This window comes from Columba livia, chromosome 5 (assembly GCF_036013475.1).
Source record: "Columba livia isolate bColLiv1 breed racing homer chromosome 5, bColLiv1.pat.W.v2, whole genome shotgun sequence".
In the NCBI taxonomy this organism is placed as follows: Eukaryota; Metazoa; Chordata; class Aves; order Columbiformes; family Columbidae; genus Columba; species Columba livia.
Genome location: NC_088606.1, coordinates 27780402 through 27794995, shown reverse-complemented (window position 1 = coordinate 27794995; position 14594 = coordinate 27780402). Strand labels below are relative to the sequence as shown.

General features: G+C 50.2%; 1 protein-coding gene across 1 annotated transcript; it reads right to left on the bottom strand.

The window, feature by feature from the left end:
* Positions 1-7306: 7306 nt before the first annotated feature.
* NFKBIA (NFKB inhibitor alpha) lies at positions 7307-11090 on the bottom strand. Its single transcript, XM_065064058.1, has 6 exons — positions 10657-11090; positions 10213-10321; positions 9518-9728; positions 8937-9025; positions 8558-8818; positions 7307-8043 (listed from the first exon to the last, which is right to left on the bottom strand). The coding sequence occupies exons 1-6, from the start codon at positions 10935-10937 to the stop codon at positions 7996-7998; spliced, it is 999 nt and encodes a 332-aa protein (XP_064920130.1). The 5' UTR covers positions 10938-11090; the 3' UTR covers positions 7307-7995.
* Between the last annotated feature and the right edge of the window lie 3504 nt (positions 11091-14594).

Sequence of the window (14594 nt, the reverse complement as noted above, 5' to 3'; positions counted from 1 at the left end):
TCAGCATCGGTTTACCTGCCAGAAGCCAAATGCTTGCCATGGATTGATTTGCAGCTCTAAAACTTTCAGCACAAGCATTGCCTCAGGGCCAATTTTGAAAATATCACTTCCCATGAGCTGAGTTTTCTTGGTGTATTTAGAGCAGCCAAAAGATGTTATTAATGGGTAGAGAGAATAGGATGTATGTCTGTGAGGGGGGTGGGAACTGTGACAGAGAGAGGCAGCCAAGCAGACCTGATGGAAGGCTGCTTGCTGTAGAGCTAACTGAAGACTTGGCCCTACACAAGCATGAGAAGTTCAGTAGCTATTATATAAGTGGCAAATTGACGAAAATTTGGGGATTTGGCTTTTCAGAGTCGTCAACATGGTAAACCCCAGGTCAGAGTTATGCCTGGTTAACATGACTCAGGAAAAGAGTGGGAGAGGAAATTCCGCTATGTCGCAACAGTAAAAGCTTAGGAGAAAAAAAAAAAAAATCAGGTGAGTGAGAAAACAAACACCTGAAGTTTCCAAAGAGTAAGAAAAAAATGAAACAAATTCTTGTTTTCTGAGTCTACAGAAGTAGTTTGTTTCAGTTGGGAAGTTCTCAATGTGATCTTAGTCATCCTATTTTTTTAAACAATGTATTGTTTCCAACTGAAACAAAGCAGAGCAAAACATTTCCTTTGCAAAATGGAAAAGTCATCTCTTTTGAATTATTCCACTTGTTCTTAAATTCAGAGCAGAAAAGTTGGATAGATATGCATTCATTCCCAGGATGCTGCAACAATGCTAGGCTCACACCTTCTGCAAACACAAGCCTTGTGAGAACTGTCTGTGTCCCTGCTTGTAGCACAGAGCTGCCATGTGCTCTACTGAGATGCTCTTCTCTAATTTTGTGCTATGAACAGATGCAGCTGGGTCTGCTTGTCTTCTGCCCCCCAGCACAGCTGTTTTTATGAAGAGGCTTCCCAGGGCACCCTGCCTAGTGAGGCTTGGTCATGCCACTGTGTGCATGAGGTTCTCATGGAAGGAAGCCAGCTGCCAAATAATCTGTGTGGTTTCCCTTTCCCACTTTGCCCAGAAAAAGGAAATGAAGAGTTATCAGTTCCTTACTCTACAGGTCCCTCAGATACAGCAGCGGCATGCAGAGGGAAGTGGGTGATCGTATCACCTTGGGACTCAGCTGCATGGAGAGGGGAAACTGGCTTTGCTGCCATCACCCAGGGGCAGAAGGCAACCCTGGCCAGAAGTCCTGGCCTTTTCTGGACCTGCTCACCTCTCTTCCTCTGGGACAGAACCAGAGGGGAGGACGCCATGAGGAAAGCTTAAGCATTTCTCTGAAAAGTGCTACCACTGTGCTCTGAAGGGGTTGCAACAACCTCAGCAGTGGACCTGGGGGACCTGCTGGACCCATGTCTGCTGCTGGTGGTGTCTCGCCTACCTTTGCATCCCAGTGGCACTGCTGCCACTTTCCCCTCTGCCTGCTAGCCATTTCACAATTGTTGAACATGCCCTTATGCTGTTTGATCATATGTTTAAACCCAGCTGACCATGGGAGAAGCCTGCCAACCTCCCACACCGCTGCTGGCTAATGCCATTTCCACCTAATTATTTCAGCTTCCAGAGGTTTGAGCTCTGTCCTACAAGAGTGATTGTCAAGGCAGGCAACATGGCAATCTGCGAGCTTTCCCTCACCGCAGTGGGGAGTCTGGCACCACGGGTTTCAGGCTGCTGCTGTGGGGGTCAGGGCAGCAAGGACAGGAGCATGGAGAGGTCCGGGACAGATGGATTGACAGACAATGTGGGATGTTTTACTACAGCTCAGGCAATTTCATAGGGTGTTTGGAGGTCCAGTGTGCTGGGGGGGCATGTGAGTGGTGTGAATCCCCTTCCTCGGGAGGGTTTTTCCCCAAGCCATGCTGAGTGCAGCCAGGGAAAGGAGGCTGCATGCAGCCTGGGGGAGGGCTTGTTTGTTTGCTGGGGCAAAACATCTCAGAGAAGCTGCTGCTAGGGATCAGGTTTGAGTTTTTAGCTGAAATCCAGAAACATCAGCCTTAACGCATGCTGGAATGGATACCCATCCACTTAGAAAAAACTGAAGGAAGAGGGTGGTTTCATTGTGCATGCTGCACAAGCCAGATCAGCCGTCCTTACTGACTCTTAGTCCTTCTCAGCTCAGCACACATGCAAGGCCGCGGCATGGTGTCTCCTTGTCCCATACAGAGAGGAAAAACGCTGCATGGGTCCTCCCGTGCTGCATGAGCGAACACCACGGGCTCTTGTTTAACACGGATCAGTGCTTCTCTGAGGAGGCTGCATCCCACTCGGTTCCTGGGCACTCCCCAGTGCAAACAGGGAGCGTTGCTGAAGTGGAGCAGCAGCCTCTCACAGAGATCTTTGGTAGGGCCTTGGGAAACTCCCTCCTCCAAGCTACTGAAATGCAGGGGTAATAATTAACTGAGTAAAGTGTTGCACCGTAATTGTAGCCATGTGCCCTTTACAGGGTGTACGTGTGTTAAAGATATTTGCATTTTAAGGCTCTTCCTTGCAGCACTTTTCACACATCTGCTTGTATTTTGCCTTCAGCTCAGGTGGCATGAAGAATTTTCTGTAAAGATGCACAGGAAGATTAATCTGAATTAGCAAAAACTGGGAATGGGAAAAGGATTTGAATTAAAGGGATGCAGGCCTGTTCCCCTGGAGCAGGGAAGCCCTTGGGGCTGGGGGTGGGCTGGCAGGAGTTTGCACTCCCGCTGCTGGAGAGACAATGATGGAGGCTGGTGCTGTGGCCTGTGGCTGCTGTAAAGGGGTAAAACTGCAGAAAGGATTGAGTGGGGAAAACCCCAGCTCTCTTCCAACGGGGACTGGAAAGTCCTGCTTAGAAAATTGGACAAGAAGACAGTCCTGGGAAAATCTGAGTGCTGGAGCAAAGGGAGGGAGGGAGGGAGGGGAGTCGAACTTCCAGGCTGCTGGCGGATGTTTCTGCTTCAACCCCTCTGGATTTCAGCTTCTTACGTTAAGGCCTGATAAATGTATTGGCATTTAAAGGGAGTGTTTTGGCCCTGCTGTTAACTCTGCAGAGAGCTGCCTGAAGGGATGGGGAGGCGAGAGGTGCCAGAGCTGTGATAAGCACTCACTGGAGACAGGGATGGGCCGTGCAGCGGCCATCCCATAGCGGGCGCCGTCCTGGCTGACAGGAGAGGACGGGACTTTCCCGTCCCCTCATCACTCGGGCTCCGGCCGCGCTGCTGCTGGAAGCACAGCAATGCTGGAAAAGCCCTTCCTCCAACCCCCTGAATCAAGAGCAGGCTTTCCTCCAGGGAGAGGGTCCTCCCTGCCATCTCTGCACTCCATTCTGCAATTCATCCTAGGAACAACCAGATGCTTATTGATTTTCACAGCTCACCTTCTGCAGAAAAGTGGTATGTGCTGGGCCCCTGCCTGGCCCAGAGTCCATTGTCATTGAAGTTTTTCCATTAAAACAAATCACAAATTATACTTCTCCTCCTCAGAGATCACTCTTTCCTCAGGTTTTGTTGCTGGTTCCAACTCTTCCTTTCCTTACTCAACCATCTTGCTCATCCAAATCTGAACTAAACCTGTGGATTAAATCCAGCAGCAATGGGGCTGCCATTTTTGGGGATAGATTAAGTGTTCTGGTGGCCTCACTGCATTCTGGTGCATCAAGTCCTGCCGAGGCAGGTAGACGTGTCCACTAGCTGGGTGCGGGGCACGGGGCTGGTAAACACTGTTGACTTCTGTCTGGCCCTATAGCTCTTGGTGTGTAAAATGCTAAGTAGTCAACAGGGAACACCTTCCTAACATCAAAAGGCTGAAGGATGAGGTGGAGGACAGCAAGAGTTAAGGCCCACAATTTAGGACTGTGGCCCTTCATGACGTTCAATCCTGTCAGCAGGGGAGGGGGTAGGCAGCTCTTGGGGTTGCCTGTCCCTGCTGAGGGAGCTGAGACACCCACATTTACACACCAAACAGACTGCACAGCCCAAATTGCGTGAAAGAAGCATGCGACACCATGACCTGATATCAGCAGAGCGAGCAGGCGGGGTGGGCGGTGAAAGGTTTTTGCTCAGGACTGCAAAGGTCAGGCTGGCACCAGAGCCAATGGGAGGGTGCAGTCTCCTCGTGCATGCCCCTAGGTGCGGGGTTGCCTTTGCCTTTGCTTTTTAACACTTTCCAAAGCTGCAGCGAATGGAAGAGAAGGGTTCCCAATTTACTGGCCATGGGTTCTGTTCTCCACCTTTGCTGCCCTGGCAGCCTGCATTTTATCTGTTGCCATCATAAGGTTCTTGAGAAGTCCAGGGCTGATGCTGAGTGAGCTGAAAGGAAGGAGAGCAGGGACTGAAGGTGGCCCCTGGGTTGTGGTTGGGGCGAGAGAGGCCTGCAGGGAGCTGGAGTACAAGGGGAGAGAAGAGGGTGTGGGAGGAAATGTGGAGTTCAGCTCTTTGTGTGCAATATAAGGAAGTATGGGAATATCCCTGAAGGATTATCGAAGAGATTTACAAGAATGTGCAGCAGGAAAAGGCTGGAAACAAAAATGCAGCCTCATGCTGTGCAGTGTCATGATGAGGGAATGAGTTCACGGTGAGCTGGTTTTGCAGGAGAGGAGGGAACAGGGACCTGTGGAAAGGTGCTCACCCTGGGAGGGAGAAAAGGACAGGTAGAGGTGAACATGGGAGCCAAGGGCAGTGAGAGCAGAGGACACAGGTGTGGCAGGAGCTGAGGAAAGGAAGTAGGCTAATGGAGAGAGGGTGAGAGTCAGGAAACTAAAACTAAACTTCACAGGACCTTGATCTGCAGCAGCATTGCTGCTCTTGAAGCTTGCTGAGCCACCCAGGGCAGGTGACAAAGATGCTGGGAGAGAATTTTGAACCCTGGGCCAGCACAGGGAAGCATTGGCAGGAGCTGAGGCAAGGACACGGACAAGCAAGAACAGGCTGGCGTGCTCTGCTAATAGTAGCTGTGGCAAAGGAAAAAGTGATGCTGGCAGAGTAGATGCGTGAGGAGTTCTTTCTCAGAGTCCTGCAAATGAGGCCATACCACATATCTGCCAGAGTGTCAAGAGGGTAGCATGAAGGCAGGATATCACCAAAACCACTCAGAAGATCTTTCTAAAGGCATAGGTATGAAAAGGGGTGGACATGAAGCAGTTCAGAGCACGTATTTGAAACTAGGAGTGTGGGGGGGTGACCTGCAGTGGGCAATCTTGTATCGTCAAGTGAACAGGCAACGTTCTGCCATGAATAGCCCCACATTTGCAATGCACAAATACATAGCATGCCCCAACCTATTTTTCTAACAAACACAGATTCTCACATTAGACTCTGTCCTACTTGCTTTGCCTGTGGTTCCCCCACGTACGATACTTGGTTAGTTTTGCATGACTGGTGGAGGCAAACAGTAGCATAACCAGCCTGAGGTACCTGGGCAATGATTTGTTTAGCTGCAAAACTTCCTTGTACACTAAAGCATTTGCTTAATTTCTTAAGTCATTAAAGAATTCTTGCAAGATTATAGCAGCACCTTGCTAAGATACTGTTTGTCTAAATGTTGCAATGGGCAGCAGAGAACGTACCGCTGCCTCCGAAACTACTCGGCCAACATGGTACTATTGATAACTGCACTTTCCTCCCTCCCTCTGGCCTTCGAGTAAAAAGTATTTGCGTTCAGATGGTATCTATTTAAATATTTGCATACCAGGTCCAGCCATACCCAAGTACTTCCAGAACTCTGATATGTATAGCTGGTGAATGCCTCCAAAGGGCCTTGACAGCATTTCTAGCTCCTGTTTTGCAAGGGGAAAACCACAGTGTAGGCAGTGAGATGAACGTTGCCTTTTCCGTGCCCAGCTGTGGCAACATCGTGTTTAGTCAAGAAAGGCTGAAAGTCACTCAGGATTGTTTGCTGGTGAACAACCTGTAGCAGCAGTGGATACCCCTCCTCTCAGTCCTCATCCCCAGTTCAGATTTAGTGGCTGTTCGGAGTGCAGGGTGAGGCCCTGAGGAGAGTTTGGCAGATTCTCACCCAGCCTCACACCTGGAACTCTTTGCAGGTTTGCAATGCAGGCATGGCCCTGTCTGCCAGAAGGAAGTTTCAGTGCATACGCCTGGGCTATGCTCATGCAATGAGAGTGGAAGGGAAATAAAAATGACTCAGGATGACAATTTTATATAATCCTTTCCACAATGGCCTTTGGCTCCCATGCAAATTAGGAGGCACCCAGCCAGCTGCAGTGCTCTTCCTCATACCAGAGCCCTCCTTAGGGCAGGTGGTTGTGTCAGGAACCCCTTGGGAAGAGCAGGACAGAAAAGGGAATGGGTGTCCCTGTGCAACCTGGAGCCGTGGCCTTCTCCAGCAGCCCGAGCCAGGCCAGGTGCCAGCAGCACACAAGTCCCCTGGCCAGCACCCTTGGGAAGAGCTCGGTCCTGCATCAACAGCTCTTCTGCACCCCATCCCTGTCCAGGGGGTTACGGCACAGGAGGAATGGGGCACAGCCATCCTCCATGAAACCCACCCTTTACATTGGTCACATAACATGCTAAAATCTGCGGCTAAAATCAGTCCTGCACTGTGACGTGCTGCCAACAGATAATCAGTTGAGGATGTGAGAAAAGTGATTCTGTCTGCCTGAATGCTGGAGAGAACCATACAGGAATAACAGAAGTGGGTTAAAACCACATCCTCCACTGCTGTAAATTGGATGAGAAGAGCTATAGCTCCCACAGTGGGGAGGAGGGGAGGCCCCGTGCCTGAATTTCAGGAGTGGAAGGCGGCAGCACGTGTTCCTGGGCGTGTGCTCCCTCTTCCCATGGAAATCCCCTTTGGAAAATCCAAAGGTGTCCGAGTTCAAACTGCAGCTGGGCCGGGTGATAATGAGAGGGTGGGTGATTGCGGGGCTCCGCTGCAAACCTCCCGTCCCCACCGCGTAAGAGCTGCTGGCAGCTGAAACAAAAGGTGCTGGGAGGGTGAGTGGGTGCTGTCACAGCCAGCCTCAAAACCCCTCTATTGGCTGGGTACTTAGGTGACAAAAGGGGAACCCCAGCCCCCCCCCCCCGACCTGCATGCCACAATGGGCAAAGGAAACGACACCTACAGCTGCTTCCAAAATTAGCTTCAGCGGAAGGGGTGAGAGCTGCGAGCTGCTTCGATGTCTTATCACTGCTGAGATGAACCACCCAAAACCCTGAGCCTGTGACCCTATTGGTCTGCTAGGTGTAAAATGTTTCTTAAAAAGCAAACCAGGTGGATTCCCATGTATCTCAGGTCAACAAGGCATGCAATGAACCATTTCACAGACCAGGTATAGTAATCTTGACTTTTTTTAATAAATACATATCTCACATGTACCAAAATAACTATAAACAAAAAATATACAGTATTTACACAATATACAATTGCTAAAAAGTGTAGCAATTATGACACACATGGTGTGAAACACAGAGTTTCCAATGCCCACAGTTAACATCATTGCTACTTGCTCCTAACATCCAGGTCACCAGTCCCTTGGTTTGACTCCTCCACCTGGGACACCTACTGAGAGCAGCTGCGGTTGGTCAGCAAGGCCAGGCAGCCCCTCCAGCCCAGCGCAAGTGAGCACACAGTCTCTGAGAGGATGGCATGCTGGTATGAGCCTGCCCACCTGCACGAGGACACGTGCTCCTCATGGTACTTAATGCCACAAGATAGCTCTCTGCAACTCGGGGGCTGGATGTGTTGTCTGTTACCTTCGTTGGGTTGAGAAAGTTGGATATGTGGCTCTTTATCAGGTGGTGTGAACAATCACAGATCTCCACTGATGTTACACAGCCCACTCCTGTTTTTAAACACAGGCCAGAATCTGGAACCATCCTGTTACAATTACATGTTCCTTGCAGGGCAGTGTATTATTTTCCTCCTGTTTTTTTCCCTCCACATTGTGACTTTCTTTTCCAGTGAAGAACGTCCTTTTTCTGTACACATGGTACACAGTCACTTCTTTTATCAGAAAGCTCTGCTTTAAAATGCCAGCTGTCTTCCTCCAATACAGCAGTCATCATATATAAGCTGCAAGAAAAAACAAATGGCTGTTAATGCAAAACTCTTAATGGGAGTATCGTATCTACTCTGGGATAACTGCCAAATTCTGCATGCCCTGACATTGGCAGTGTATACAATTTCTATACTGAAATGGTGACATTTGCCATTTAACAGCAGTGAGAACGTTAGAAAAACAAATGCTGGCAAGGAGAAAACCACCCATTAACTTGAATTTTATCTCACAAGGTTCTAGAGGTGTCAGCAATAGAACCGTGCTCAGACAGCCATGTTGCGTGAAGCTAACCTCTGTTCCCTGATGTTATTTTTTACATTTTATTCTTAAATTTATTCTATTTATATGCTTGCCCCAACTGCCATCTTGCTGATGGTTGATAGCGTTGCTGTACTTTATGGGCTATTTATACCCTTTGTTATATAGGCAGAGGTCACTGGAGCATGTCATCAGAGCACCACCACCAAAAAAAAATTACAAAGGGCAGCATTTTCCCCTTCTGTTGAAAAGGTGCAATTAGCTACTTACTTCATCCTCTGTGAATTCAGGCTCCGATTCACTGCTTTCCTCATCCTCACTTTCTGGCAACATCTGCAGGTCGGCTGTGGTCAGCTGCTTCAGCTGTTCCTGTATGCTGGCGTTGTCTCTTCCCCATGTGAGCTGATAGGGGGAATAGCCCTGGTAGGTCACTTTGTTCACATCTGCCCCATGTTTCACCAGAAGCGACACCAGGTCAGAATTCTGCAGGTCGACAGCCAAATGTAGTGCTGTTCTGCCATTGCATGGCTCCTGTGTAAAAACAACACAAGGTTTGGCATGTTACAGAGAGCCAGAGTTGGTGCCAGACCCATTGATTTTTATGGACACCCAGCCCTGCTTGGTTAAATTCACGGTGTACATTACATACCTGAGCATTTACATCTGCTCCCAAGGACAGCAAGTATTCAACAATAGCCAGGTATCCTTGAATGGATGCCAAATGGAGACATGTATGTCCTGCAAGACACAAATGGAGGGAAAATTTGAGTAAGTCTAATCTCATGCCCTATCATTCAGTTAAAGTCAAGACGATAGAACAGGACAATATCTAAGTCTGCAATTCACCCACGGCAAAAGGGTGTTTTCCAAAAGAGCTTTCCAGCTTCCAGTAAGTATGAATAACAGGGTTGGATTTTTGGAAATATTTCTTAGAGGCTTAATTCCAGTGTATGACTGCAACTTATTGCAAACAATAAAAACGTAGCACTGCAAAAGTACTCACTAAAAATGCAAAATTCAAAACCGTGAGAGCCAATAATCAACAGCGAAGAGGTCTACAAGACAGTGACATTTTAAAGTCGGACACTGCTGTGTGCTTTGGCCTCCTCAACTCTCAAATGGGTATAATGATCCTTCTCCGTCTCTCCAGAGATCTTTGCACTCTACGGGACATCACACCCTACCCTCAGTACAGCACACCCATGTGGATGTACAGCGGCGTGCCCGTACCGTTGTAGTTGGTGGCCTGCAGGACAGCGAGGAGGTGGTGCGGCTGGCAGTACTGCGTGAGGACGCTGACGCTCCTGAGGGAGCCCTGCTGGCAGGCAATGTGCAGGGGGGTATTTCCTCGGAAGTCCCTGATTTCCAGGTCGCATCCAGCCTTCAGAAGATGCTCAGCAATTTCAGGCTGATCGGTGATCACTGCTAGGTGAAGAGGAGTCTGCAGGCAAAAGAAAGCACACAGATCTGTAAGCTACACTGCAAACTTGGCAGCAACACCTGGACAAACAGACCCCTCAACCGCTGGGTGATTTGTGTCCCCACTTAAAAACGCACGCCATAAGCTCTTTATGCTTCCCAACATATTGTATAGTGCCCTTTAGTCTGGAAGGGATGAACCTAGGGCATACAGATACAGTCAATCCACATGAAGGGTATCATTAACATCCCAATAAAGAGAGCTGCAACCCATTGCATCATATTTGAAAAATGCAGGCATCAAATGCCACTTTCAGGGAGAGGAAGCATTGTAGTAACGCTGGCTGGAGCCAGCTGGGGACTTTCCTGAATGTAGGCTTTGATTCAATATGCACCAATTAAAAAAAAATTAAAAGGACATTTTCTGGGGGAGGGGAATTCCCCAGAGGGCTTTTGTGGGGGTGGCGGGGGCTGATCCAGATGTGGGGCTGTGGAGGTGAAAGTACCTGGCTGAGGTTGTTCTGGAAGTTCAGGAAAGCAGAGTCCCCGGCTGTCTGCCGGATGACCTCCAGGCTCAGGGCTTTTTCCTCGTGAATAATCGCCAAGTGGAGAAAACTGCAGGAAAAAAAAAAGAAAAAAAAAAGAAAATTAAACGACCTACGTTGAAACTCCTAAGTCCTACGTCAAAAACCCCAAAATCCCCGCGGCGGGCAGGGGCCCGAGGCGGGTCCGGGGCAGGGTCATGCGCGGGTGTCGCAAGCCGGGGCTTTCGGCGGCCGGGGCTTTCCGCCGCCCCGGAGCCGCCTCTCGCTGGCGCCTCTCCAGGGACTTTCCGCCCTCCCCTCCGCGCCGCGGCCCAGCCCGGCGCCTCCCCGCCGGCAGCACATCCTGTCCCGTCCTCGCCGGGCCGTGCACCCCCCGTGTCCCCCCAACCCTCGACCCCCACTTACGTGTCCCCGTCCTCCGTCAGCTGCTGTGCCCAGGCGGGCGGCTCGCGGGGCTGCAGGCGTATGTCCTCCAGCTCCTTCACCAGCTGCCGGTACTCCTCCTCCTTCATGGAGTCCAAGCCGCTGTCGTGGCGATCGTCGAGCGGGAACCCGCCTTGACGCTCTTTCTTCGCTTGCTCGTAGCCCTCCATAACCGGCGGTTCTACGGGGCGGCGGGCGCTGATCATGGCGGCGGAGCTTCGGCTGTGCTGCGAGTGAGCGGCGGCGGCGGCGGCGCTTCGCATATACACCCCGGCGAGGGGATTTCTGCGGGGGAGGAGCCGCCGAGGACGGGAATTTCCACCCAGTCAAAGCCCGACCGACGGGTCTGGTCCTGCTTGGCGCCGCTGGCGGTGGCAGGGAGGGCGGATCAGCTCGGGCCGGCCCCTTCCCTCCCCTCCGCCGGCCCTCCTGTGGGGGGAAGAGGTCGGCCCAGGAGGGGACTTGGCGTTTTTCCACGTCGAGGGGGAAGTACTCACCTCCCCGGCGTCCCCGTCGGTACTTCCCTGCTGCGCCCCGGGCGGCTGCCCCTTGCTGGCTTTTCCGGGGGGCTTTCCCTGCCCTGCCCGGTTGTGGGGCTCCCGGTGCCCCTTTCCCGGGCAGGGCAGCGGGTGTGCGCACCGGCGCGGGGTTCCGTTGCATGCTGCCGGGGTCCTTGGCCAGGGCAGGGTCACAGGACACTGCAGGGGCCCGTTGCATGCTGCGGCTGCGGGGGCCCCTTGCACACCACGGGGGTCTTTGCACCAGGGTTCCCTTGCACGCAGGGACCACCCACACATGCTGGGCGCTGCTGGCCTTGACTGCAGCGTGGACCCCCCTGACCTTCCACCAGCTTGCGGTTTGATAAGAGGGGCTGTGGGATGTCTTAGGACAGAAGGCCAATCTGTAAGTGTACAAAGTCCTGGTGTGCAGTGTAGCATGGCAGCTCTCCTCCAAGGCCCTCATCTGCACAGTGACAGATCCCCGACCCTGCAGGAATCATTTTGAGGGACAGCCTCAGGAGTCTTTGACAAGGGCTCATTTCACAAGCAGAAACAGACGTCGTAGCCAGTCAGGCGTAGTGAGGTCCTGTTCAAAGTTCGGGAATCCAAACACCACTAACAGTGATGCAGCTCCACCAGCACACGGCATGCCTGCCCCACTGTTGCAGAGGGAGTGTTGCTTTTTGGAGAGATCCAGATAGTATTGCACATGACTGGTGTTACACTGTCACAATGCCTGCAAGTGTGCATGTCCTGCCTCAGCATTTAAAGGATTTTGCGTCTCTGCTGTGGAAGCTTTCACTCAGTTTCAGTGCAGAGAGATCAGGAATGAACAGAAGAATCCTGTGCAACTCCTGTACACCCAAGTTCTGGTCTGGGACTAAACAGGCCTCTTTGAAAATGTACATATCAATAAAGGAACACACCATTTTAGGAATAAATTATGTCTTCTGCCATTATTCTGACCTTCTCCAGCCATTCCTCATGACTTTTTTCTGCTCCTTTTTACTGCTGTCATGCCATCGATGGGTAATGAAAACTGGATAAATGTAGGCTCCTACATGGATAAAAGGCATTGTCTGTGGGGCTGGCAGTGCTGAATTTTTCCCTGGTGAATTTTTTGCTTCTACTTCTCAGATGTGGGGGATTCCCATGAAGAATTTTTCTTGTCTTGCAATTATTGCTGGCCTTGCTGAGTAACAGTGTCTGTGCTTTTTTCCTTTTGTCATTTTCCCATGGGATGGCATTCCTTTGAACAAGAACTTATGAGAAAATCCAAAGATGAAAGAGGGAACCATAGGAGAGGGAGAATGCCTGACTCTCTGTGAGCAGATGTTCCTGATTTTCAGCCCAGCTGTGCCATTCCTGGACTTTTTGTCGTTATTCATCCCTTGGCCTGGGACAACCCGCTGGTGCTTTTGGGCAGGTTTAAAAAAAGCCGTACAACTCTTTCTTTTATAGGTTAAGGGTTATGAAAGTTTTGTGAGCTTCTTGAAACAGTTTCCCCTTTTTCATGTAAATTGGCAGGGGAAATTTAATTAACAAATGAATCTCCTCCTACCTGTTTCCCTGCAAAAAGGGAAAGCAAGCTCCTGCTCTGACTGGCAAGGGAGTCAAGAACACGCTGCCTCTGGTTGGGGTTTTGCTAGAACCACACAGAAATTAAACTTTAAAACTTCCCATCCTTGCTGTGGTGGCTGGAAACAGAGTTCAGCAAAGCAAGTTCTTTGCTTTCTTCTGTAAGTGACCTCCAGCTGCTGTCACAGGCGAACGTGGGACTATTTTTAGTGAGCATTTGCTGGCAGAAACCTCTTTTCAGAGGCACGCAAGATGCTTTTATTTTGTGTGCACTTTAACTCGGCAGTACTGCAGTCAGTTGTAGGTGGCGGAAAGGAGATGGAAAATGATTTCTGGATGGAAAGTTGCACCGAGGCCAGCCCACTTCCTGCCCCAGGGACATGCTGCCACCCTGCAGCTGCTCTGCAGCACGGCCCAGGGCATCAGGGGGGGGCCAGTTATGGTCCAGCACCCCTGGGTGCTAGTCACCCAAAAGCGTGGATTGCGAGGGGATTCAGCCCTAAACCCTGATCCACATAGCAGCAGCCAGCCACAGATGCAGGATAAGCGGAATCCTCGTTAACATTAAAACAAATAAAGCTGCTGTCCTCCCTGTGACTCCTCATAGCTTACAAGGTCATTATACAATATTTGCCTAAAGGGATGGCATAGAGAAGATAGTATAAAGCAAAGGTTTTGAACGTCATTGATGCTGCTTTTGTGCTACTGAGGTACTGTCCTTTTGTTTTTGAAAAGTCACACGTTCTAGCAGATCTTTAATACCATTTTCTACATGGTCCACAAGAGAAAAAGAATAGAAAGAAACAAACTCAGCTTTTGGTTATACAAGTCTTCATGTAGGGTGGGGCCTATCACAACTCTGATTCCCTACATGGCCTCTCACCCAAGTGTTGCAAATCTGGGAGGCTGAGACACCGGAGCAGCCTTACCTGCCCAAGGACAGGCATTAGCCCTGCTGAAACAGGAGCAAAACCTCATGAATGCTGCAGTCATCTGTGCCGAACTGAACCCTCTTTGTTTCCTTGTGTATTCTGGTTTAATATGTCTGCTATGTCTGCATTAATTTCACAGGAGTGTTTTTTATGCTCATCAACTTGCCTTTTTTATTTGGGATTATGTTAGCAGTTTCCGCAGCCTGGTCCAGTGAGCACTTCAAGACCAAGAGGATACCTAAAAGATACTTTAACGGTGTGAAAGGCTGTGACTACAAGAGGTGGTTTTGCACCTGATACGTAAGGGCTAGGTTTTGCAAAAGCCTTCTCCACTCTGGGTGCCCTAAGCACTCAATTGGCAGGACTCTGGGACTGCAGGGACGAGATGTTTGTTTTTATTCTACCTTGCAGAAAGCAGCTGGCAGGACTCTGAGAAGCTGCCTTGCGTGCCTGAATACTGAAAAGGGGCAGTAGGATTTTAATAGTTTTTTAAAGTACATGAAGGATTCTCGTGCTGCTTCCTCCAGCAAACACATTAAACTGTAATTTCCTGATGGCCACACTAATCATGAGAACCGTCTAGTGCTGTCGCTGTGGTGCTGTTGATTTACTAGAGCTGGTCTCTCAACTTCACCCTTTTGTGCCTGCTGCTCCTGCTGCAGATACCTGTTAACTGTTCTGTCCCATTTAATCTCGAGGACCATGCATAGCTTTCAGTAGCCATACCAGGAAGGGTGGTTCACGACAGCCAGCAGGATCTTGGCTCAGGCTGTTAAAACCAAAAGCAAATCAGTGAAGTGAACCTGCTGTCTGCATGTGTACGCACACGTGCAGGTACCCCTGTGGAATAGGACTCCGGTTTATTGCTCCGAAAGACTGAGGACTTTGCTAGCGTGATGGAAGCCAGGGA